The sequence below is a fragment of the Bos indicus x Bos taurus genome, chromosome 5 (assembly GCF_003369695.1).
Source record: "Bos indicus x Bos taurus breed Angus x Brahman F1 hybrid chromosome 5, Bos_hybrid_MaternalHap_v2.0, whole genome shotgun sequence".
Lineage (NCBI taxonomy): Eukaryota > Metazoa > Chordata > Mammalia > Artiodactyla > Bovidae > Bos > Bos indicus x Bos taurus.
In genome coordinates, this window is record NC_040080.1 from 109284006 (window position 1) to 109311572 (window position 27567).

Here is a 27567-nt window from a genome sequence, read left to right on the forward strand (position 1 = left end):
TAAATTTTATCTGAGGTCATAAAGAAATAACTTTTTCATTTTGTTTAATTCTGTAAGAGAGCACTATGAAGAAAACAGAAGCCGCAGATATATGCTGTACTTACTGAAGCCAGAGTTTTCGGTATTTGGGTAATAGCATCTGAGAAAGCAGAAGCTTTCAGTATTTCAGATGTCAGAAAGTTTGAGATCACGTAGGAATAGCATAACTGCCCAAAGGAGGTCCAAGGCCCGCATAGGCAAGATAAAAGGGAATGTTTATAAACTACTTGTGTGTGCATTGGCTCTCCCTTTACACATAGTCTTCTTCACTCCCATCTATATTTCCTTGGGAGGATATAGTCCCATATTTACTTATGGCTAGTCACTTCATGTATGTTTCATATTCCCTAAGGTCTGTGTCTCACAGCTCATGTTTCAGGCATGTACACATGATCCCTTCATGAAGACCTGCCCCTCTACCTTGCCATCTAGGAAGTTTCCTCTTGAAAATAGCTCCCTGGAGGAATGCTTTTATAGTGATTAAAATACATTTATTTTGAAAAGAATGGAATGAAAGTTTAAAAAAAGAAAGTTAAATTATAGCTACTATTTAAATTTGTGACCTGGCCAAATGATAATCATTAACTGGTTCTGTTTTGTCTTGTTTTTATTACTGCCAATCATAGCCAAGTGATCTAAGGAAACATCGGAGAAAGGTACTGTACATTTCTTTGATATGATTATTAATTGAATGTTATTTTTTCTATGAAAGATTTAAAATTATCTTTCTGATAATTGAAGCATTTTATTAACATAAAAATATTAAAAATATTTAAGTGCTTTTGAATTGCTTAAATGCAATCATAAGAGCAAATGTCTAAAGATAAAATTGTTTATACTTTCTAGGGTAATGTTTAGACTGTGGGGACTAAATTATCCTGATTTTCCACAGAATTTATAGACCTCTTTTGGAATAATTAGACAGTTTACTGTTGATACTAGAATAGTGATGCTTGTTTTAAAATGTAGGTTTTAACATTGTTGTTGTTCAGTCACTAAGTTGTGTCTGATTCTTTGTGACCTCATGAACTGCAGCACACCAGGCTTCGCTGTCCTTCACTGTCTCCCAGAGTTTACTTAGTTACATAAGACAAGCAAATCAAGAAACAATTACCAATAAAAGATAAAAGATAGCTTTTACTATCTTTAGTAAATAAAAGATAGCTTTTATTTTTAAATAAAAGATAAAAGATAGCTTCTTACTCATACTTCCCAAGAGCCCGGGCATGCCATGATATGTCTGGCCAAGGGGAAGCACCAGGTCAAGACTCAGAAAGTGTGAGGAGAAATCATGGGCAGGAATGTTTATTGTGAAGGTAAATAGGGTCGCAAAGAGTCGGATACGACTGAGCAACTGAACTGAACTGAAGATAAGCAGGCTTAGGACTGACTAGTTTGAGTCATTTCAGTGGGTCATAGGGTCTCGGGTCTATCTCTAGTTGTCTGACACCTAGCCTGTGATGATTAAGGCAGAAGAATAGTGCCTCCTAGAGGGTAAGGACTTCCCTAATAGCTCAGCTGGTAAAGAATCTGCCTGCAGTTCAGGAGACCCAGGCTCTATCCCTGGGTCAGGAAGATCCCCTGGAGAAGGGAATGGCAACCCACTCCAGTATTCTTGCCTGAGAAATCCCAGGGACAGAGGAGCCTGGCGGGCTACAGTCCAGGGGTTTGCAAGAGTCAGACACAATTTAGTGACTGAACCACAATCAGAGTGCAAGAGCCAGATAGAAAAGATGATTTGGGATACTGATCTAGAGTGTTTGGTGTGCATATGGAAGGCACACTCCAGGAACATAGTTTGCTATCTCTAGGAATTAGCTAGCCCAGGGAGGGGCATTCTCAGCATGGCTCCAGATACTACTTTCCTGTTTAGAATGAAGTCAAGAGAATAAATCTTGGGTATAGGAAACAAGCTTCCCTTGTGGCTCAGCTGGTAAATAATCTGCCCACAATGCAGGAGACCTGGGTTTGATCCCTGGGTTAGAAACAAAATGGAATAAAGTTCAGATTCACAAAATAACATTGTGTTAGATAATTGAGAGTGGAAGAGCTCAGATTCAGGAAATCAGATGGGACAAATTTTAAAGATTCAACCTACTATCCAATACATAAATAAATCTATTTTTCAGCATCTTCAAGATGTGATAATCAGCCTATGCCCAAATACTTCTGCAACTAGGGAACTTTTTTTTTTTTTTAATTAAGGGAATCATAGTATGCTTACATGACCTAAATTGATTGAATTTTCTTTTTATTGTCCATCATCTATCTTCTTTTAGTATCTTCTCCTTGACGCTATCCGTTAGTTCTCAACTGCCAAATTTATCACGCATAATGTTATTACCACTTGTCTTTGACTTCCTTCACCACTTAAAAGGATTATACTGGAAATACAGGAAGAAATCTGAGTATATGATATGTGAAATAATTTCAGTGTGCATAAGAGGGGGAAAAAATGTAAAGGAAGATCTTGTGCAGAAATAAAGCCTCAGGGAATTTAGGGAATATAGAAAGATGATTGGTAAGAAAGGAAGGTTATAGTGCGATGACTTCCGCTCCGTGCAGACTGCAGCGCGGACTCAAGCGGCGCCTGCGTGGGCCCGGGACTGAGTTGCTGAAGGCCAGAGTCCTCCTTGGGGGCCCCTGCGAGAGTGGAAAAACCATTTTGGCCTACTTTCTGACACAAGCTTCTGATATCACTGAATACAACCCAACCCAAGGAGTGAGGATCCTGGAATTTGAGAATCCACGTGTTACCAGCAAACAACGAAGGCGCGGGTGTGAATTTGAGCTCTGGGATTGTGGTGGTGATCCAGAGTTCGAGTCTTACTGGCCAGCCCTGATGAAGGACTCTCATGGGGTGGTGATCGTCTTCAATGCCAGCATCCTAAGTCACCTGAAGGAAATTGAGATGTGGTATTCCTGTTTCGTTCAGCAGCAGTTCTTACAGAATACTCCGTGTCTGTTAATTGCACACCACACACCAGGCTCCAGAAGTGACAAAGAAAACCCAGCTCTGGCACCACCCTTGAACAAGCTGAAGCTGGTGCACTCGAATCTTGAGGACTACCCGGAAGAGATCAGGATGGAATTCATCCAGTATTTAAGAAGCATAATCAACTTAGTGTCCGAGAGCAGAGACCCGGAGGAGATATCCACATCCCAAATGAAGTTAATATCAGTGCAGAGCCTGAAGTCCATCCACCTAAGAAGGTTCTCATTTCCCTTTGGCTGTGAAGGCATTTTCTTTATTTGCCCCAAAGACCAGTCAGCCAGGGAGTTGACTCCCTACGGTCTATTCTCTATCCTTAGTTCAGCTGAGAAAATCCTACTGTTGAATTCTGATTCCTTTGCCCCAGATCTCTCCAAAGAGCTGAAAAGGCAAGGTGATTTTTTTTTTTTTTTTTTGCCATCTTCCATATGTCATGTCATTCAAGTTGTGGAATTGTAAAAAAGAAAGAAAGAAAAAAGAAAGGTTACAGAAAGAAAACCACAAACTAACATTTATTGTATATCAGGGTAAGGAGTTATATGCGTGATTTAATTTGCACTTCAAAAGAAATTAAACTGAGTATATTCACTTCTATTTTATTGATAAGAAAATTTAATCTTAGAGTAGATAAGTAATTAGTACGTCACTCAATAAAGAAGAGAAGTCAAGATTCAAATCCATCTCTGAATCTGAAGTCTTTCTCTTCCACTTTACTCATATAGCATGAGATTTAAGTATTATTCAGCGAAAGGGTTTGTGTTTAATGTTTTTAAGAGCTGATATTTTGAAAGTTGGCCTAGTTTGACCTGCCATCTGGAGAGAAGAAGGTGTTTTATAAGAGGGTGTTTCAGAGGAAAAGTCTGAAAACAGAAATAATCAGGCTTCCCAGAAACAATTGTGGAAAACAATCTTGGTAAAATAATGGAACTGTGAAAACATAAATATGTATTAGGAAGAGTTTTGAAATACGCTTTACAAGTTTAGATGAGATGTGAGTTTAGAAAGGGTTTTCCATAGTATCAACATTATGCTGAAAGCAGTTCTTGAAAAAGATTCTTCTAATAGCACTATATTCATTGAAATGGAGAAAAGAGATCTTATTAAGATGTCCTATCCTGTTAAGGGCTTCTCAGGTGGCTCAGTGGTAAAGAATCCACCTGCAGTGCAGGAGAAGGAGATGAGTGTTTGATCCCAGGTCAGGAAGAGCCCCTGGAACAACAGATGACAACCCACTCCAGTATTTTTGCCTGGAGAATACCATGAACGGAAGAGCCTGGCAGGCTACAGCCCATGGTGTTGCAAAGACTGAAGCGACTGAGAACACATGCACTGTGCTGGTAAAAGTAACCTAGGTTTGAATGACAAGAGCCCAGACAGACACTTGTATTGTTTCTCCAATACATGAAGTATCACATATAAACACACTTAAGTATAATAGCTTAATGTAAAGAAACTAGCGAGACATTTATAGACAGAAGACGAGAACATAGTTTTAAACCTTTTGTTATAGCCCTATTGAGACATTTCTTCATCAGAACTTCTAGAACCATACATCTTTCAGCTACGGTTTCCACAATCTTTCAATCTCTCTCTCTCTATATATATATATAATGCACAGTGGTACTATGAAAAATGCAGCATTGTTTTTAAAAATCTTTATCATACAATTCAGTTGGTTGTTGAAAAGTCTTATTTTAATACAGTTCTGTATATCCATCTCTGGCAAAATTTATGGTATCATGAATTGTTCTGGACTTGGAACTAAATTCTTTAAAGAAATCCCTTTCATCGCATCTGCTTATGGTGAACTGTATGTCCTTCTCAATTTTCCCATAAGAAGTAGTGAAATTAAACAGTTTGCGAAAATTCCATTCTTACCTTTATTATTCTCACTTTAAAAAGAAAGTTTTTTTCTTATAAACTGCAGCTTTTTTTTTTTAATATCTGGGAACACATTTAATTAGCCTGATTTAAAACACCCTATCTGATAACATTTTATTTTGTCAAATTCTCACTTCAAAAGTCTCCCACTTAAAAGATGACTATGCATATTTTTAGTGAATTAGTTCAAATATGTGTTCAATAACTTTGTAAAGCTTTTACATTCTGATATATTTAATGGATTCCAAGATAGCTTTTCCATAGTCCCTAGATATTGATGTATGGTGTTTATTTACAGTTAACTAATATTTTTATGTAGTAAGTCCATTTATGTGTGTGTATGTCTCTTTTAACTGGAGTGTCTTAACTTTTAAATAGTTATGAAATTCCTGCTCTTTAATAATGTGAGTTTTTATGTGTAAGACTTATATGCCCTAAATTTCTTGTTTTGCTTTTATATTATAATTACTCAAATAGCCTTGCTTTAATGAGTCTCTATTTTCATCAGTTTCAGTTAAAATTTAGAAAAAGTGAATCTGGTGTATTTTTTTTTTTTTGCTTCCAGATTGCAGTGGTAGAAGAAGATGGTCGGGAGGATAAAGCAACCATTAAATGTGAAACTTCTCCTCCCCCTACCCCTAGAGCCATCAGGATGACTCACACCCTCCCTTCTTCCTACCATAATGATGCCCGAAGGTATGACCTTCCCAGCGCACTGCCACTGTATGTCCTCCTCCCCCAAGTATTCCTTTTAGTGTTATCAGACTGCTTAAAATTTATATAAAGTTTTTTATTTGAGCTGTAATTCTCCTTCTCCGTCTTCACAATATCACTTGTGAAAAAGCCGAATTTTCATTCTGAGATCAAATTTTCATTTTTAGAATTAACTGTATATTTTTAATCTTGTTACTAAATGGAGTCAAAGTATAGGAAGTACTGGTCAGGACTAATTACCAAAAACTAAAGAGATTCCAAGGCAAGACTATAAGCTTGGCTTCTAGTGTAAAGATAATTAAGTCCATGATTGAACCCCAGCTACTTTTAACAGACAGATATGTAAATCACCCTATGGGTGCTGCTACTGCCAGCTCTAAAGCTTCTCCTTAGAGAAGGAAAAAAAAAAACTGAAATATTAAAAGAAGAGATAAGTTTACATGGGAAAATACCCTATTTGTCATAGCAACTCATCATACTGTCCTTTCCATCTGCCTAAAAATTGAAGCAGATTTCTATAATAACTAATGCCATAAATAAATACATCTAAGCATACAATTTACATCTTAAATGTATGTTCTTTCACTGTCATCATTTATAGCATCTCTGAACATGTAACTGAATATAATGATTTAAGTAAGAATCTATTATCTAAATAATGTGTTTTACAATAAACATTTTTGAAAAGACTTTTTTGTGATATCAAGCATTTTTTCTTTGTTTTATTTTTATTTCCTAATGTGAAAGTTATTCCAGGTTCAAAATTTATACTTAGTGTGTTGTGTGTGTTAGGCACTCGGTCATGTCTGACTCTTTGCAATCCCAGGGACAGTAGCCTGCCAGGATCCTTTGTCCATGGAATTCTCCAGGAAAGAATACTGGAATGGGTTACTGTTCCCTTCTCCAGTAGATCTTCCTGACCCAGGGATTAAACCGAGGTCTCCTGCATTGCAGGCAGATTCCTTACTGTCTTACTGAACTCAGATTAATTAAGATGAATAAGTACAGTTAAATAATTCATCATGATACTGTCAAATTAGCAGCTATAAAAATGATAACAGTATCATCGAACCTATCCTATTAAAAGTGTTAAATACATTGACCAGGGATGGAACCTAGATCAGCTTGCTTGGAAATCATTTCAGCTTATCATGTACCTACAAGACCTGAGAACTATAAGGAAAATATACAGTGATCACTAGGGTATATGATTTGTTACTTCAAAATCTCACCCAGATGATTTAAAATTCAACAAATTAAGCACAAAAACTGAGAAAGATACCAAGAGGAAAATCCAGTTAAACCATGGGCTAGAATATGAGCATAAACTTCATTAGTTATATTTAAATTTCTTGTCATAGGTCATTATGTTAAAGATCTAAAAAAATAAACTGCAAGAAAGAAATATGTAAAGGGTCCAGGACTAAATTATAGAAGGTCACTTCACATGAACTTAATAAACCAATCTATGTTCATTGATTGGTTTGATATTGTATGAAAAATAAGGAAAAATACTAGGAAAAATATTTTCTAGAGAAAATTTGGAGGCTGAGGGTCCTAAGGCTGAGGAAATCATACTTTAATGTGCTTAAGAAGAAACATGGGAGGCAAAGGAGAAAGTAGCATTCAAGTCTACTTGTTCCTCCTTTGGTGCCTTTATCAAGGAATTAGGTCTTATGTACCCTGTGGAAGATCCCCTGGAGGGCATGGCACCCCACTCCAGTATTCTTGCCTGGAGAAGCCCATGGACAGAGGAGCCTGGCGGGCTGCAGTCCATGGGCTCGCAAAGAGTCAGACACGACTGAGTGACTTAGCACGCACGCCCCTTGTGGATGTTGCAGAATTGTCTTGTGACAGGTACAGTCTTGTGTGCCTGCTGAATGTTGCACCAAAGCAAGCAGTTTTCCCTCTTTTATGTTTGCAGTAGTTTATCTGCCTCCCTCGAGCCCGAAAGCCTTGGGCTTGGCAGTGCCAACAGCAGCCAAGACTCTCTTCACAAAGCCCCCAAGAAGAAAGGAATCAAGTCTTCAATAGGACGTTTGTTTGGTAAAAAAGAAAAAGCTCGTCTTGGGCAACTCCGTAAGTATGCATGTTTGACTTTCCACTGCCGCTCATTTTCCTTACTTTTTAATACCCATCTATCTTTCATCTTATTTCCCCTACCTGATCAACTTTCTAGTTGAATCATCTTGTAACCGATTTAGCTGAATAATGCTTGGTAAAAGTTTCAAAGGAAGATATTATAAAATTTCCAATCCTTGTGATTCCTCTGTTAATAATAAGAACTAGAATATAGGTAATTTTAACATTGTGATAGACACAAGGACTCTCAAGACAGGTGTTACTAGTGTCATCCTTGTTTATTGATGAGTAAGCAATGTATTAATAATTAGCCAAACTGAAATATTCGTCCAAGGCCACGTTTCAAAACTAGCTTGAAACCATTGAGCACACTACATAGATGTATATAAAAACTAGCCGTGTGTATTTTAAAAGTTTTTCTGTTGAAAAAATTAAGAAACCTACAAAAAAAATCCAAAACAACTCTTTTTAGGTCAAAATAAAGCATTTAAAAGACCTAGATGTAAAGGGTAAGGTTTCTTTGTTTTAAAATATTACAACTTTGTATTAACAAACTCTATAGCCTATAAATGGGGAGACAGAGGAAAGGGCAAAAGGAGTTTCATTAGAATTATTGTCAGTGACTAATTAACGAAATATGGATCAATACATCTGAAATGACCCTAGGTAAATATATACATATATAGATAGGTTGATAAACAGATGGATGGATAGATAGGTAGATAAATAAATAGATATAGTCTGAAACAAAAAGAATATGTGAATTGTATTTTCTAAATGATGATATATACTCTTGGCTTTTTTTTTCCTTTGATGTCATTTTACGTATTGAATTTTTATCCTGAAATCCTTTTCGTCATCTTGCTTATTTATGCTTACCTTTAATTTTTCCCTGCTCTTCTCATTCTGCTGAGTTCAGAACTAGAGTTAAATTACAGAGAAAAAGATTTAGGAAAAAATTTAGCTCCTGCTTCTGATGGTAAGTGATGAACAGAATGCGGCACTCCCTTAATACTCATTTTGAGTTCTCAAATAAAGGAATGATTATTCACAAATAATGTCCCATCCCCCAGAATTAGTTTACTGCCCTGGCACTACAAGAATTTCTGAGAATAGTGTTCATATTTGCAGATTTACAACTGTAGTATTATTCAAAAATACCTTCCCCAAGTTCCACAGTGTGAAACCCATAAAAAACGTCAGAAGCCATAGGAAACCCATCTCTGTAACACGTGGGCAGTCAACTCTGTGACTGTTACTCAACAGAAGAACATGTTCCTTGGGCTTCTCTTTCTCAGGAAAGGACCCTTTTATGCTAAAAGAAGGTGGTTATTTGGGGGATATAAAACACACCAAGACATTATTTTAAAATCTGTTTCACTTGACAACTATTTATTGTCAGAATCAAGATATCAAGGATATAATTTCAAGCCTGCAAAAATATAAAAGCTTCTAGAAACTTAGCCTTTTGACTCATTTTCAGTGACCATGTGTCTCTATGTTAGAACAGATGAGAATTAATTACAATTATGTTCTTATCAACTCCATCCAAATCAGAAAATAGCAGTAGTTTTTCAAGATCACATTGTAGACCTGAGAAGATTTCTGAGTTCTGAGCAATTTTGTTTTGCTCTGTAGAACAATAGAGTATAAACAAAGCTAGTGACAATAGCAGAGTAAGAGCTACGATGCTGATGAGGAAGACAAAGACAAGAATCTGTACTTCCGGAGCTGTAGAAAAGCTACATGGTGGGTGGCACAAAGTTCCTGCAGAAACCAAAAATAAAGGTCTTTATCGGATATAGTACTTGAGAAAATAAGGAAACACAGGCACACGTGAGCTTCAGTACATCATGTTTTGATGTGTTTTGTTTTCTTTTCCTGAAGAAATGGTACCTGGTACCACTAGTGCTTTGGTTGAGGAATACAGACTCATGTTCACGTCTGTCCTGAAAAATGGGCTTCCGCGTTGTGAGGGGAAGACCGTGGAAGCGTAACCAAGTCCAGGGCTTGCCACCTGGTGCTGCTGATGCACACATTAGAAGGAATTAGGGAAACATCTCTAAGGATCATGATTTTAATAACTTGATCTAGAAAATTCAGACATGGGAGCACTGTGCCAATATTCTTTCTTTCATCAATGAAAAGAGAAATAGGAGATAGAAGATGATGCCATGGAAAGTAACATGGTAGAGGGCTGATGGTGTCAGAGAACCAAAATTGAGATTTGGGACCGTGTCCCAGGTCTTAGAACTCTTGAAGAGTTTAGCTCATAGAGGCAAAGAAACCTAAGTTAACTTGACAATAGCTACCCTGCTGCTGCTGCTGCTAAGTCATGTCAGTCGTGTCCGATTCTGTGCAGCCCCATAGACGGCAGCCCACCAGGCTCCCCCGTCCCTGGGATTCTCCAGGCAAGAACTCTGGAGTGGGTTGCCATTTCCTTCTCCAATGCATGAAAGTGAAGTCGCTTAGTCGTGCCCGACTCTTCACGACCCCATGGACTACCGCCCACCAGGCTCCTCAGTCCATGGGGTTTTCCAGGCAAGAGTCCTGGAGTGGGGTGCCATTGCCTTCTCTGGACAATAGCTATGCTAGATACATTTAAATGAAATGTGGTGCAGAGGAAGGAAACTTTCTAAATAAAACTATGAAAATCTTCACTCAATTCTGTCTAGTTTGACAAACAACAAAGGAGAAATTCATAGTAATTCACAGAATAGAGTATTTGTAAAGGGGGTGTTATTCACCTTATAGATTGTTATATACAGTCTGAAAAGCTAAGGTAATAAAGTGAACATCAGATGTGATGGATCAGTCAATGTGACTGCATTGATAACTGCTAACCATGGAGCATCAAATTCAATATACGTAGATCTATTTTTTATTGGAGAAGGAAATGGCAGCCCACTCCAGTGTTCTTGCCTGGAGAATCCCAGGGACGACAGAGCCTGGTGGGCTGCTGTCTATGGGGTTGCACAGAGTCAGACATGACTGAAGTGACTTAGCAGCAGCAGCAGCACATCTATTTTTTATGAATATGTTGCTATCAGAGGCAGTATAAATGTGGAAACTCCAAAACTCAAAGGAAGCAACACATTGAAAAGCATTTGAATAAAGCTAAAAATACTTTACAGATAAAGGATTTAAAACGATAAACCGTATTTATGAGCCTTGTCTCCTTGAAGGTCACAGTTGAATTTGGGGAGAGTGTCCTGACAGAGGGAATATTGTTTTAGCAGACTTGGGGGTCTGGTTTTAGTTTCTCTCTCTATTTTTTCTTCTTTGATTTTCTCTCACTTTCTTTCTATATTACAAACCCCTAAAAAAGATGAAAAAAAAAAAAGTTTAATACTCTCATTGAGAGACATGGAAAAAGCAGGCCAATAAATATCTCTGCTTACTTCCTAGAATATAGAATAGATTCAGGATGTAATAACATGCATTTTTTTAGATTTGCTTTTATTAGAGGTTAGTTGATTTATAATGTTGTGTTAGTTTCTGCTCTACAGCAAAGAGAATCAGTTAAATGTATACATATATCCACTCAGTTTTAGATTCTTCTCCCATATAGATCAATACAGAATATTGAGTAGAGTTTACTGGGCTATATAGCAGGTCGTAAAAGACTTAACAGCCCAGTGACCATGGTTTCACCCCCCTGATTTATGCATCCAGATGCAACGCATCTCTGTTGCTTCCATAAATGTTTAAACATGCTCATATCTAACCTTCATTTTAAAAGTCATTACTTGATCCTGCCATCTTCCCTAAATATTGACTTATTTTTCCCTACCCGTATCATCCAAGCTTAAGTGAGTTTTTTCTTCCTCATCTGTCAGTCACATTACAACCTACTATATGCTGACTTCCACACATAAAATTCTAGACACAAGTTCAATCTTAACCAACCTGGAAGACTGGTTAGGACATCAAAGCTAGATATTATAAAGAAATAAACTCAATTATATTTATGATGATGTAAACTTAAGCAGTATATCTAAAATAGGTGACCTCTTCCTAAAAACAAATTCTAAAACATTTTTTACATAAGTTGTATCTATGTGAATGACAGATATAGTTGAATGTCATAGATAAGTAAGAATAGTATCCAAAAAGGCACCAACCAAAATAAAGTGATAATTGAAAAACCTGCCCAGGTCAAAAGGGGAATTATAAAATTCTTATTTTTTATTATTTTTGTTTATTATTTTTGAAAGTTTAAAGAAAATGAATAAAACAAAGATTTAATGTATTTGAACAAAATATGCAAATAAGTGCAACTATTCCAAAACACTTTTGCCTCTATCTCCTTACTTGAAAAGCAAAACTTCAACCAGAAAAGAGGCATTAACAAGAGGACATGGAAGCCCAAGAGAATTGATATTTTGATGGGTGGGGGCAGGTAGAATGTTGATCATCCAAAGTCATTTATCTACTCCTATTTTGAACAAATAGCATATGATGAGCCACCGTGAAGTACAGAGTACTGACCGTGGACTTTAGGAAAATGGTGAAAGCATGGCACTGACGTCAAAGAACACTGAATTTAGCAACGGGGGTGGCATATAAGCACAGACAACCTTTCATTTAAAAAACAAACACTTCATACTGAAACGTACTGTTTCTGGCCCAAAAGAGCTTTACCTGCTACATTGTCTGAACTCAAGACAATCAGAAACAGAGGTTCTAAATCTCAAGATCCACGATTATGCATCAGTAATCAGAATGTTGACTGGCTTGACTTGTAATTTTATCCAAAGGCATCAACCTGTTTCAAAGCAAAGCAAATTAAATTGTGTTCAAAACAGCCATGTCAGATGAAGCCTGTTTGTTTCTCTGACAAAGTTACTCAGTAATAGAACAGGAAAGGCATTTGGGTGAGCTGGGATTCATGGCAGCCCTGTACACAAGATGACAAAATGGAGCCTGAGTGATGGAAAAATTAGGTGGAATTTGCAACCAGGTGAATAATCCTCCTTTAATAGTGATGATGAGTAGAGTGATGACATCCTGAATCCAGGTTTCTAATGGCTTGATGAGGATTCACTGTTTGTGATCAACACATCCCCCAATCACTTGAACATGAATATTTCAATAGCACAGTGATCTGATTTATGGATTGGTGATATGGAAAGAAATCACAAATGGAAGAAAAATAAGTGTTCTTCCTTTAGGATTACCTTAAAAACCTGAGACATGGAAGGCCCAAAATATCCTATTTTTAAAAGTGTAACTCTTGGGAACATTTTTTGCAAGAAAAATTTGGTTATTCATGTAACTTTAAAGTTAATAAGTCAATGAATTTAGGACACATTAATAGACATACAGTATTGAGATAAAAGAAGACCTTTTCATCCTGTTCTTCTATTGTAAAACATGAGCCAGGGAATAGAATCCATCTCTCATAACTACACTTTCAGAGGCATATCATAACTTTGAAGTAAGTTTGGAGGGAAATATTAAGCTAATAAGGAGAATTGAAATTATGTGAGAAGTAACTAAGTAGAAGGGCATGCTGTTCCCTTTGCTGACCTGTCTGGATGGCTGATTATGAATATTTGAAAAGCTTGTTATATGCAGAATCTTTGGCCTTTTCATTGTTTAGTAAGGCTACAAAACTCTAGCCAAAGTGTTAAAAGACCAACTTCATCTCAATAAGAAAGAGAACACTGCGGAGTCACAGTTATATACAAACAAACTGGCTTGTGAAATAATGAGTTATTAGTCACTGGATATCATCAAGCAGAAGCTAGGTAAATAGTAGGAAGAACTGTTGTAGAAAGGGGTCCAAGAATTGGAAGGGCAGTTGGACAGGATGATCTTTAAGGCCTATTTCAAACCTAGTAGTCCTGAATCTATGAAGCTCTAACATTTAAGCCTTAGACCCAGCAGCTCTCCTTTCTATAAAATACGTAACATGAGTTTTGTACTATGAAAATGCATTTTATTTTTCAAATTACAGACTTTTAGAGTTAGAAGATATCTAAAGGCCATGTAATGACCCATGCTCTATACTGTACAGAAACAGATGATTTTAACAATCATCCAGGTAAAGCAGCCACTGGTAGGAGGGTTGGCAGTGGTTCCCAGCTCTCATTGCTCGGCGAGTGCTCCAGACAATATACTCTTGGGACTGTTTCCATCAGAAAGAACTTCAGTGAGCTCATAGTCTCATGGAACATGTTTGGAAACTTAATGAAATTAAACTTTTTTTTTCAAAAAGTTTATAACTTCTTGAGGGTATTACACATAAATGCATAAAAAGTAAAGAACAATTCAAGGCAATAGTAAAAGCATCACAGAATATATTATAAACTTTCTTATAGAATATATAGACATAAGGTTAATTTTTTCCCTCCCTCGGTATGTTTGACTCTACTCAGAACAAAGTGCAGTTTTCCTTTAGAATTGAAAAGGTATAAAACTTGAGTTTCAAATAAGACTTATCTCTCAAAAAAAAGTACTGAAGCCACATGAAAAGATAAACTCCATGGGAGATGTGATGGAAAGGAACCTGGGTCTTTATAGGGTTAGTTAGGAAGTGGATGCCAGGCTGGGGTGTGAAGTGTGAAACCAAATGATCAAGCCAAAGAAGTGATAAGGATTGAGGATCAAGTTGCCTAGCTGTGGAGACACTGAAAATGCATAGACTAGGAGGCAGCCCCCTGAAGGAGGCACAGCACGCCAAGGAAATGGTCTGGGTCCCGGGATCAAGTATCCGAGCACAAGCGAGAGTGAGGAATCGGAGCAATCGCACACCATGCTGTGCTTCAGAGGCAGTTAACCAGTGAGGAAGATGGCAACAGAGGGTCAAGACGTAGTGATGCTAAATGCATTTATTACCTCTGGTGGGTCATCTGTTCCACATGATTTTAACAGATTTACTACCTGGGAAATACCCAGGTAGAAGACCCACCCAGGACTTCAGAGTCCTAATAATAATGACCGTAAACAAAAATGAACAGAGCACACGTGATTACCCAAGCAGGTGGGAAAATGCTAAAAGCAGAAAATACATATAAATCATACAGGCAGTATCCCTAATTAAAGATACATAAAATGTGTATATTATTGAGTAAAACAATTAATAAAAACTACTGTTGCAAGTTTCCCTTAAATGCATATGAGAAGCAATACATTTCAAAGACACGTTTATGCCTGCTAAATTGCAATTGTCTTCATGGTTATCTGTCAGATTGTATTATATCATAATGGTCTGATTTCTATTATTTATTATAATCAGCATAAGAAAATAATGGGCAGAAGCAATAGCAACATCAGAGCAACATTGTTTAGCAAGCATGTTTCTACACATAAAATTTGGGTTGCTGTGCTAGCCTTTACCTCAAAATTCAGATTGTTCCTAGATGTTATGGGAGTAGTAAATACAATATAAATTCTCAAAGCATCAGTTAGAGATGAGTCATGCTCTACATAATAAAAATGTCTTCTTCTGAAGGAAGCAGTGTTTAGGTTCAGTTATGAATGCATTTATTACATGCCATTTAGGAGCCAGCCACGGTGCCTAGGTGCCTCCTCCAGAGAACTAATAGACTGAGTCATGAAACAAGTCATCGTTTATACATTCAAGTGTGTTTAAAATCAAAATGAGTAGTATGGATTCATTCCAAAGAGAGGTCAAGTAGATGAAAGATGGAAATACTGATCAGCTGCAGATTATAGTTTTAATCTCTCTGGGATTAGATTTTCTTTTGAATACAATAGCAAGGAACTCTGCTGGACAAATGGAGATATAGAGCCCTTGCCATGTGGGTCTTGGCCTGAATTTCCTACAGATTCTTACCTCAAGTGCCAACAGGAAATAAATTATACTCAGTAGAGTCTAAGGCCAGGCAACATAGAGATATTTGCCTTCACAATCCCAATGAACAGATATCTCTATCTAGTACCCGTGGAGAAGAAAATGTCAATCCTCTCCAGTGTTCTTGCCTGGAATACCCCATGGACAGAGGAGCCTGGCAGGCTATAGTTCATGGGGTGGCAAAGAGTCAGATACAGTTTACCGACTGAACAGTAACAAAGCCATCCATAGATCTAGGCCTTTGCACATCCTTTGGTAAATTTCTCAGCCTGGATCTTAGGAGATCTTATGCTGTAGCACCTCTCCTGAAATTTCTCCAAGACCTTCCTCTGGTGCCTGGGAGAGCTTGGGACTGGCAATGCTATCCCGGCAGCACACCCTTTTCCCAGACCTGTAACTGTGTGGGTCGAGTCTCTGCTGCTGCCGAGTCACTTCAGTTGTGTCCGACTCTGCGTGACCCTATGAACCGCAGCCCACCAGGCTCCTCTGTCCATGGGATTCTCTAGGCAAGGGTACTCGAGTGGGTTGCCATGCCCTCCTCCAGGGGATCTTCCCAACCCAGGGGATGAACCTGAGTCTCCTGCATTCCAGGCAGATTCTTTACCACTGAGCCACCAGGGAAGCCCTAGGTCAAGTCTCTAGAAGCATTCAATATTTTTGTTACCTTTCAGATGGAACCAGACAGGAAGGCAGTGCCGTCTGGGCACGATGCCTGATACAACCAAACCATGTGCACCTGGGTCCCTGTTTCTCCCTAATTCTCTGAACTGTATCTGGTATTCTCCGGATTCCTGGGGGAGCCTAGAGACTTTACCTGTAGGGTTGCTCTGGGCCAGAACCACCTGACCTTGTTGCCTGACCTTGGTTCCAGAAGGATGGCCTAATAATTGAATCACTCCTGCTGACAGAATGGTGTCATATGAGATTGGATCACAATAGATTGTTGTTCCACTAATTTTGGATTACTCAAAATATTTGTCTAGAAAGGGGTCTGGAAGAAATATTTGACTAGGCCCCTCACACCCTAAAAGCGATCCTGTCTCAAACACTTCAAAGTCCTTGAAAACCTCACAAAAGAGTCTGCGGAGTGCCTGATGGCCCAGAGAACTTCATAGAGGGTATGGATTTTGCCTTGGGATTTTGCATGTGCCACCTCTAGGGGGCCACTGACAAGGTGATAAGCAATATATTACCTGAGTATCCACTGAATCATGGGACTCAAGCCTTCTATGCCTAAACACCTTATGCTGTGAGATGGGGTATAGTAATGATGCTCTCGCTGTATCACTAGGCGCTTCCCAGATGGCACTGGGCTTCCCTGTGGCTCAGATGGTAAAGAATCTGCCTGCAATGCAGGAGACCTGGGTTCAGTCCCTGGGTTGGGAAGATCCTCTGGAGAAGGGAAAGGCTACCCACTCCAGTATTCTGCCTTGGAGAATTCCATAGACTGTACAGAGGGGTCACAGAGTCGGAACAACTGAGCGACATTCACTCCCTGGTGGCGCTAGTGGTAGAGAACCCACCTGCCATGTAGGAGACATAAGAGGTGTGAATTTGATCCCTGGGCCAGGAAGATCCCCCTGGAGGAGGGTATGGCAACCCACTCCAGTATTCTTTCCTGGAGAAACTCGTGGACAGAGGATCCTGGCCGTCTACAGTCCATAGCATTGCAGAGAGTCAGACACAACTGAAGCGACTTAGTATGTACACACTCCGTATTACTAAGAGGTCTCCTGGAGAATGAGTGTTTCTCACTAGGCACACTCTTGCAATTTCAAAATGGGTAAACTAAAGGATTTTCTACTTACTGAAGGGTGTTTAGAATTCTTGACTCCTATCTAATGTATATCTGTTGCACTTCGCAATCGTTGTGACATATAAAAATTTGCCTCCTTTCCCCCACCAACATATGCAAATATTTACACTCCCTCTGAAAACTGGTATTGTCTCCTGTATAGAACCAATACAATGGAGATATAATGCAAACCGCAAATACGAGTTGCATAGGTAATTTTCAATTTTCTAGTAGCTATATTAAGAGGGTTAGTAAAAAGAGATAGGTGAGATTAAGTTTAATAATGTTTTTATTTAAACCAATATAGAAAACTTATCATTTCAACATGTTCAGTTCAGTCGCTCAGTCATGTCCAGCTCTTTGCGACCCCATGAACCGCAACACGCCAGGCCTCCCTGTCCATCACCAACTCCCGGAGTTCACTCCTGGATCAGTGCTATGAAAGAATGTTTTTCTCATCTATAAATGTTTTATTTGGACTTAAAAGTGCACATAATTAGATTTTTTTCCTGCTTAAGGGTACAGCCCATGCCACTTGAAACTAATTTTGCCTACTGTGGCTTATGTGTCATTTTCTATTGGCATTTTCAAACACGATGTAGCAACAATTCTTTATCAGATTTCTTTAAAGAATATTAGATTTTGAAGTGATCAATATTTCCAAGCCCCTCATGCCTTTTACTTTTAGAACTGTATTTGTGAGAAGAAAACTCTACTATTTTTTCTGGATCTGGTTTGGACTCACAAAATTCCTCTAGAGCTCTCTTTGTTTCTCTTCCAGAGCACTAAACTTTTTAAAATGTTCTTTTCTCTAATTAAAATGTAAAAAGTTTAAATCATAATTTACATGTTCTTTCCTCAGAAGAATAAAAAGCCTGATTTATCCAACCACATAGTGGTTGAGAATATCTCATTGTTTATGAAATAGGTCTACTCATCAATCTCTGTGTCCCCATCTGGACTGATGAAGAATTTTGTGACTTTTAAGTGAATCGCTATTCATTTCCATTTATATTTCCAGAGAGCAATTTTATTGTTATTGCATATGGTGAATAGTAATTTATAGATGTACAGTAGGGCAGGGATACCAATGAGAAAAATAAAATGAAAATATTCACTCATTCTGCATAGTGGAAATTTCCACATTTAAAAATATTCCCTGAGTACTTTAGTCAACTAGTAGGTGACTTCCCTGATAATACCCATAATGAAAATCATTCACAATATAAAGTTCTTTAAGTTTTAATTGCTTATGTGTATAATTGAATAAAGTAAATTTCATTCCTCAAACTCTGAATCCCTGAGTAAGATCTAGATAGCAATCAATATGTTTTCAGTTGAAGATGACTTTCTTGTAATTATTCAGTTCAGTAACAGAATAACGGGGCTATGAGATTAACTTATTTATGACAGTGTTCCCGAACTAATAGTATTGAGTAGTTAAATTATTCTCTAAAATAAATTATGAAAAACAATTACAACAAAATTATCTTTAATAGTACATACCTACTGATATATTGGTGAATGTTTTTGTGTAGTCTTTGTAAGAGGATTAGCATAAATCTCTCTACCTAATCTTGAGCTTAAATGGAATTTAAATCTCTTTTAATTAAAAGCATATGTATACCATAATGTACTTAAAGATAAATTAACTTAATGTTTTCCACACAGTAAATAGCAGAGAGAAAACAGAGCCCAGGTTTTAAGTTTTCATTTTTCAATTACAACTGATAATTTATGAACAATGATATGTTAGAGATGCTAAATAATTGCTCTGTAAAATTGTTCAACGCCCAACACACTTACATTCTCCTCTTACTCCAAGGTTATATAAATATATCATATATATCCCAAAGCCAAATGAAACTGACTCTACATCAAATAGTTTATGAACTGCTTGGTAAAAACAATTCTTACCAGGGTCTTTTGAAAAAAGATTAAGAATTTTTTTCAGGTATTTCATTAAAATTACGAAACAAAGCAAAGCCTTCCAGAACGTAGTAAGCTCTGAAAGTCAGGTTTGTACTGAAGGATATAGGAGTCAGCCAGGTGAGCAGAGGAGGGTTCTAGAGCAAAAAGTTTTAACTCAGCAAATATCTCTCCATTCTCTCAATTTGGAAGAGAAGACATACACTTGAGTTTCTGTGCATTGGGCTATCATTTATTCCATCATACATGAAAAATTTCAAATATTTCAAACAGTGGAAAAAACCTCACACACAGCACAAATTTTTTCATTTTTCGTAAGAAAAGTAGAAAAACAAACCTCAAAGCTTGCAGACTATGTAGTTAAGTGTTTTTCAGTGTATAGGCCACATGTATTAGTTGCTACTGGGTGTGATTGAATGGCCTACCTTTTTTTTTATAGGTGCTTTCCCCCCCCATTCTCTCGGTGTGTGTTTATGTGTATACCCACCCCCATTCTCTCCGTGTGTATACCCATGCCAGCGAATGCATATTGAGTTGGAAATACAAAGACCAGCCAAAAAAGGAAAAAAAAAAAAAAAAAGTGATACTAAACAGTTGCTCAAATAAACTTTAAAAAATGTAATTCCAGAATTGACACAATGTATCCAACCTAACATGAACGGTTACTTCTTCACAGGAGGCTTTATGGAGACGGAGGCTGCAGCTCAGGAGTCCCTGGGGTTAGGTAAATTGGGAACTCAAGCTGAGAAGGACAGAAGACTGAAGAAAAAGTAGGTTTGGAGATTTTTTTTTTCCCTTCTCTTTCTAACTTTTACTTACTTTGTATCATTGTTTGTGGGGAATTAAAAACAGAGTAATTGGAAAGAAAACAATAGCCCGAGGCCAGTGTTATCCGGGTATTCCCTGAAACTATTTGGTGCTTCAATGTTAACGGTTATAATCATCCAACTATTAAAAGATTTTAGTCCCTAGTATAAAGAAACAGTTTTGTTTTTTTTTTAAAGAGATCAAAGCTTTTATTTCAAAACTCAAATATATTTAAAATATTTAAATGTAGCCTTACAAATAATATAATATTCCATTTGAAGTTGAATTCAGTACTGAACTGGCATGATAAAATGGAGATTATACCATCCAACTTTGTATTTCCTCTCTTGACAATTAAAGAACCTCCTCTTAAAATGGAGTATTTAAAAGGAGACCATTTCTCTGATTGAATGTAAACTTATTTTAGAATCACAGCAGATTGTTTTGCATCTGTCAGGAAACTGATAGTATATTTTTTCATTCACATATAAGATGGAACATTTAAATGAACTTGCAAAATTGGCAATTTTGGAGTCTCAGCAGCTGTTAGACACAAGTGGGTCTATATGTAACATATTTTTTAAATGAATAGTAACATTTTCAATGATGAAATAGCACCTTTAGACCATGTTCTTTAAAATCCAAAGAATTTCTCTTTATTCCAGGATCTATTAGTTGGTTATTCCTTTTCTTCCCTCTCAAATATTTATTATGTTAGGCTTGTAGTTTTCCTATTTATCTTCATTCCTTTGAAAGTATGTTCATCGCTCTAGTCATCATTATTATTGACATGCAAGTGGCTATACTATGCTAATTAATTTACTTCATATTTTCCCTTCTCACTTGCTTTGCAGATGTTTGCTAATAATGAGAAAAATATGTATTTAAAAGTTGTAGAAGAATCCACTGGTATAACTGTTGCATTAACTTTCTACTTACTAAAATTAATTATATATCCAAATTTAGTGGAAATGCTATACAGAAAAAAGAAGTGACCTTGGGAGCATTCTCTCTTGAATACAATTAAATGCTCGATCACATTCCATACTAATAAATATTACCTTTTTATTTACTGGTCACTCAAAGTATATATATAAATATTAAATTTACTTGAAGTCTAAAGGATTTTCAGTGTATTTATTTGAGATTGCTTTAAGTCTAAAGTAGTAATAATAATCAAACCCTAGCCTGGCTAATCCACTTAGTTTATTTCCCTTAAAAGTTAATTCTCATTTTCCCCACAATGAAATATTTAAAAATAATGGCAATCTGTCCAGTTTTCATCTTACATATAAGGCAGTATGGAGGCAATGCCTCACATAATTCGTTTGTTGTTTAAGACCAAGTTAAATGTCAATTTCAACAGCTACTGAAGTTAAAAATTCCAATTATACCATGACTTAACAAAATCATAAATTTAGAATTAAAGTTTAGGAATTGTTAACTTTATACACTGTTAGATTGATTTGATATTAATCTTATGGAATTATTCCTTAAATCCTAAGTATTCTCACAGTAAGAAAATGATTTTAAGTTCTGGACTTGGTTTAAAGATCTTCCTGTGCTTAACTTGATTACTTCATTTTGAAATACATTTGGGCAAAATATAATTTTAAAATGTAGTACATAGAGTCCTTGTCTTGAATATCAAGAAGAATATTAAGAACAAGCCATAATACAACAAAGGCTAACATTCCTTAGCACAACTGTTTCCTATAGAATAATATTATTTGAGTTAAAATGGATACAACAAGGCAAAGTGTTGTTGCTAATTAGTGAAAAGACCGAAGCATCTCTCTTATTATTGACCATCTCATAGCAAAAGACCAATAAGAATAGATATTCAACCTATATTTGTAAGACATATAAGGAAGTGCTAATGCTCATCCGTGCCTTCTATGGCACCATGTCTGGGTTTCTGGGTTACTAAAAAGTCACGTGTACTCATGTAATGGGTTTTACCAGATAAGCAAGGTAAATTATTGTTAAATGATATAGTTTCAAACTTTACTGCTATCAAATTTCTTATTACATGATTAAACATTGGTCATGTTCTCAAATTTTCTGAAGCATTTAAATTTTTATTTAAACAATTCTCATGTTCTATGTTTAAAAGACACTATATCCTCTTTAAATGTGCTTCAATGAATCATACTCTTTTCTGTGTTCAAGTTTCATATATCTACTTTCAAGATGAAAAATAAATTCAAGTACATTTTTTAAAAAAAATACACAAAAAAATGGAGAAAACAATTTCAAATCTTTAAACACTATAGTTTGTGCATACGTGGTTACAATGACTATGGCTTCCCACCAGTTCTTCTACATTCTATCCAATGACCAAGCCAAGTGATGTGTCCAGGACCCAGTACTTATACTTATGATCACTGTACCAAAGTTCATATCAGAGATTCATTTCATTAGTCTCCCTGTGGAAATAGCATAGCTGGAAAATCTTATTTTTAACTTTACTAAGATATCAGGTATCTCTGATTGACAATCTGTGAGTTTAAATTTAATTGATTGAAATCTTTAAATAAGTTACTTATGACACATTTTGAAAAACCATATGGGAGAGAAATCAGAGAGCAGCATTCAAGATATTCCAAATGCTTGCAAAGTTCAGAAATTTACAACGTTGGCAGTCCCAGACAAAGGTCTAATTTGAGGTACACTTACCATCCAGCAACTAAAGACAGATAGATTAAAACATCTTACTAGGTCTGTGTTCCTACTTTGTTCTGCTTTTGCTTTGCTTCGCGGTGCAGACATTTGTTTTTCTTCTGTTTCTAGCTACTGTCCTATGATGAGAAATAGGAAATTAAGAATACCAGATCTGTTAAAGCATCCACTGTCTTAATAATTCTTAAGCTGAGTACTATCTTCCTGAGTTGTGTATTATCACACAGGTGCTATTCTTCCCTGAGAACAGCATCTAACCTGAAGGTCTAAAGTCAACCTATTGTTGTTCTGCCTGGTTCATTTTTATTACATCTTATCTTTGTTATACTTTCCTTAAAATCTTCAGTTCCATAAATTTCTTCAGCAGGCTTATATGGAATACAGTTAATACCTATGATAATTATGTCAAACTGAAACTCATCTTGAAATTCTTTGAGCTGTAGTTGTTTAGTAGCTAAGATGTGTCTGACTCTTTGCAACCCCATGGACTGCAGCACGCCAGGCTTCCCTGTCCTTCACTATCTCCCAGAGTTTGCTCAAACTCATGTCTGTTGAATCCATGATGCCATCCAACCATCTCATCCTTTGTCGCCCCCTTTTCCTCCTGCCCTCAATCTTCCCTAGCATCAGGGTCTTTTCCAATGAGTCAGCTCTTCACATCAGGTGGCCTAAGTATTGAAACTTCAGCTTCGGCATCAGTCATTCCAATTAATACTCAGGGTAAGTGAAAAGTGAGTGAAGTCACTCAGTTGTGTCTGACTCTTCGCGACCCCATGGACTGTAGCCCAGCAGGCTCCTCCATCTGTGGGATTCTCCAGGCAAGAATACTGGAGTGGGTTGCCATTTCCTTCTCCAGGGGATCTTCGCCACCCAGGGATCAAACTCAGATATCCTGCATTGCAGGCAGATGCTTTAACCTCTGAGCCACCAGGGTACTTCACATTAATTTGTCTAGTCTTCCTCTTTAAAATTCGGCCAGTGTTTCTGTAGCCTTGTGGTATAGTTCTCCAAATCCTAAAGGATTGCATCATTTATTATTTTCAATATGTCTCCGTATTAAAATTGTGATTCTCCAGAGTTCTCTTAATGTGTCATTACTATGTGAGGTCTTTTCCACCGTCCTTTGTTTGATTTCATCGGATGGCAAGCATCTTTTCTAATTAATATCAATTGGCTATCTTTGCTATTCCTAAGACTAGACCTGAGAACTTCACTTCTTCCCTTTTATACCTTCCATCCTGATCTTCAAGAACCTATTTCCCTATCTTAACTCTCCAGCAAATGTTTTAGACTAAACCCTAAACCTTCTTTCTCAGGATGGCCAGTTAGTCAACCACACAACTCTATAAAAGAACTGCACCTTATTAAAAAGCTACTGCAATATCCAAAATGTACATGGCCTAGCTCACCAAAAACCTCAGTTTATAAATATCCTTTGACTCCCTAACTCCCTGAACTTCTCTTAGAATCTGGATGTTGGTATTAATATTTTAGTACCCAGTGAATAGAAACTCTGTTCTTTGCTAAAGTTTAGAATTTATTTGCTGCTAAACAGAGGAGTCAGACAATAAGAGATAAAAATGTCAGCTTTGTTACTGATGCAGCTGTTACAACACAGCTTAGTATATGGAAATAAAAGGAGGTTCCTAAAACTGAACCGCCAAGTTAAAGTCACTTGGCATAGAAAGAAACGCTAGTCACACGTTTCCAGGATGTACAAGTGTAAGGTATATGTAGTGCAGTGAAGTCGCTCAGTCGTGTCCAACTCTTTGTGACCCCTTGGACCTCCATCCATGGGATTTTCTTCTTAAAAATAGCATTTGCATCATTATGATTCCATAAATATGTTACTCTAGAATCAATAACTATGAACTCACAAAAAAAGAAAAGAAATTTTGTCCTTAGCATCTTTGCCTAAAAAAGAGCTTTAGAAGTATCCATTATATGTATTAATACCTCTTCAGATTTCTTACCCTTTTTTTTTTTTCCTCCTGGAACATATTTAGCTGCTAATTTCCCATATTACCATCTCCATAAATGTGTTGGTAAGGTTTATGACAAACTTCTTATATGCTTAGAGATCTGTAAATATATTTTATACCTAAATTAATGGAAAATTATAAAAGTATTAGTTTAAAATAATTTCCCCTCAAAGCTTTAAACATACTACTCTTTTGGCTGCCACTTATGTCTAATGTCAGTTGATTGTCATTGTTTCCTGGTATAACATTCCTTTCTCTTTCACTGAAAGCTTGATTTCTCACTTAATCCTGAGGTTCAGAAATGTCATAATACATTTATATTCAAATAATTTCTATGTTTCATTTTTCTACTTTATACTTTCAATCTAAAGACTTGTTAGATTAGACTGCCTTTCATATATTGACTTAAAAGATTTTTATTTCTAAGCTTAACTTCAATTCTAAGAAGCTTATTTTTACAGAGACTGATGAGATTAAAGAGCAGTTGTCTGTTTCAGTAGTAATACACTTGTCTAACACTCATGACAGTTCATGATAGTCAGTAAGCATATTAAAATCTACAGTTACCCAGTGAATAGCTCCAGAAATATAAATCCTAAATTTTTGTATGTTTTTTATCTGCTTTTTTATGTTTTATTTTTGCATTTTTAACACGGTGTAATTTTTTATTAAAACATATATACATGTTGAAATCGGTATTTTGAGACTAAATTGGAAGATACTATATGAATATTAATATACTAATTTACCATTTTTAATATTTAGTTATAGTATAGGTAATATATTATTATATGTTAGATTTGTTATGCTCTCCTGAATGGATACCACTATGAAGTGAATATGGATTCTGTATTTGAAATCAATTTTTCAGCATCATTAAAATGAAATTAACATTCCAACTTGGCAATCAGCAGCATCCTCCAGAGAAGCAGTTTTATCCTTGGAGCATAACACTCACAGTTAATCACTACCAATGAATCTTTATGTTAGAACATCAAAGACATAAAAGTGAAGCTCTATAGATTTAGTTAATTTATTTCTATTGCAATCCTAAGGGTCTCCTTCAGTGCATAAACATTAATGTGTTTTGAGACTTGGCATTTTTAATCTTTAGCATTTGGAAGTTTCAGAGCTTGCATATCTCTAAGCAAAATAAATGTCACTGAAAATATTCATACCTAAAGGTATCACAGAATCTCCACAACATTCTTTCATTCAACAAATATTTATTAAGTACCTGGGTGCCAAGTTAAACTTATAAAAGAGTTGTATTCCATAAGTTAATCTGTAAGACGTGTATTATAAGCTTTGAATACATTTTTCCATCCAAGTAAGGTCATATACATGGAAGGTAAATGTCTTTGCTTCCCTCCACAAAAATATGTTTTGAAGAATGTTATAGAAACTAAATTTGGCTGAACAAAGCCAAAAAAAGAAAAAAAAGGAATTCACTTGTAGGATATTAGAATGTCTCAGAAATTGCAGAAACAACAGAGCCAGGACCACTCTAAAACTTCAACCATGACAGATTATGAAATGTTTCTCTAGAGTATTGTCAATAACTTATCTTTTCCATTTCACATTTTTAAGCTCCTGGGTGAAAGAATGTGGTTGGCCTAATATGGAAGAGATATTTGTACTTGAATCAATTAGTTATAGTCAAGTGTTCCTTTAGTACAGACATGGTTAAAGGGAACACTCTTGGGTAATCAACTCAAAAAGATCTAATAAAGTAGAATATTTCAGAATCTAAACCCAGTGTTCTCAGTATTTATCTGGGAAATATATCTCAGTTTCCAGCTTTGCACTTCGGAAATTTGCCCTCTCTGCCTGCACTGAGTTAGAGCTATCATTGCCTTACCATCTGATCATGCATGTCCTGCCAAGCTCCTGCCACGAACAATTCTAAGACTTCCCTGAACCTAAAAAATAATAATAGACAAAAGCTAAAGGCCAAAATCTACTGAAATTTGTTAGGAAAAAAATGAATCTAAGGAAAACCAATGTGCCCTCTTGGAGGAAGGAAAAAAACATGGAAGAAATAGGGATATTGTTATGAACCTATGGTGCAATGTTAGTAGATTACAGAGTAAGTATCAATAGAATCAGAATCCCTGTATAGCCTCTGTATTTTCTGCCCATGAAAAATAAAAAGAATACACCCATGGCAGATTCATGTTGATGTATGGCAAAACCAATACAATATTGTAAAGTAATAAATAAATAAATAAATAACAAAACAACAACAAGAATAATAATAAGTGAAAACTCAGATAGTTACATGTACCAGAAAAATGACCTCCTTCTATAAAAAGATCCATATTGTTTGTCTTGACTGAAGTAAATCCTGGATTAATGAAACATGCAAATGATAACTTTTCAGTCATTTACTTAGTGCCCATTTTTTTCCAGGAACTGTGTGAGAAACGACTGATATTTGAATTATACAGCCCTACTTTTCAAAGAGCTTGTAGAGAGACAGTCATGAAAACAAATTATTGCACTTTAGTATTTCAGTGCCCATGATCCTTTCTCTAAGTTTCTGGCCTTTGAGCAGAACGAGAAGAGTGCCATATGACTAAAACCACATAATGTTCTTATTTAAAGGATGTTCTCCAAGTTAAGGCTGTATATTGACACCCTGCTTAGACTGGTTAGCTTTTCAAAATAAACAAAACATCCAATAGGTTATTTTTGAACAGTAAGAAAGGGATTTTCAATCACCAAGAATAAATGGAATCCCTTAAGAATGAATTGTGTCCTTAAACATTTCAGACATTTTCTATACATGTAGATGAGAAAAAGGCTGTAGAAACACCACACATTGAGTTCAGCAAAGTGT

At 36.4% G+C, this 27567-nt stretch overlaps 1 protein-coding gene and 1 pseudogene across 26 annotated transcripts in view; both read left to right on the top strand.

Annotated features, from left to right (window-relative positions):
- Positions 1–27567, top strand: part of PPFIA2 (PTPRF interacting protein alpha 2) — a 507997-nt gene that overhangs the window by 422479 nt on the left and 57951 nt on the right. For all 26 annotated transcript variants that reach the window (XR_003511286.1, XM_027543253.1, XM_027543239.1 and 23 more), the window contains 4 exons: positions 666–695; positions 5478–5608; positions 7551–7705; positions 19931–20024. Coding sequence is in view for 25 of the 26 variants with exons in the window: in XM_027543253.1 (XP_027399054.1) it covers positions 666–695; positions 5478–5608; positions 7551–7705; positions 19931–20024 (410 nt within the window). In the remaining variant the exon portion in view is untranslated. The remainder of the gene's footprint in view (positions 1–665; positions 696–5477; positions 5609–7550; positions 7706–19930; positions 20025–27567) is intronic.
- LOC113893037 lies at positions 2585–3490 on the top strand (annotated as a pseudogene).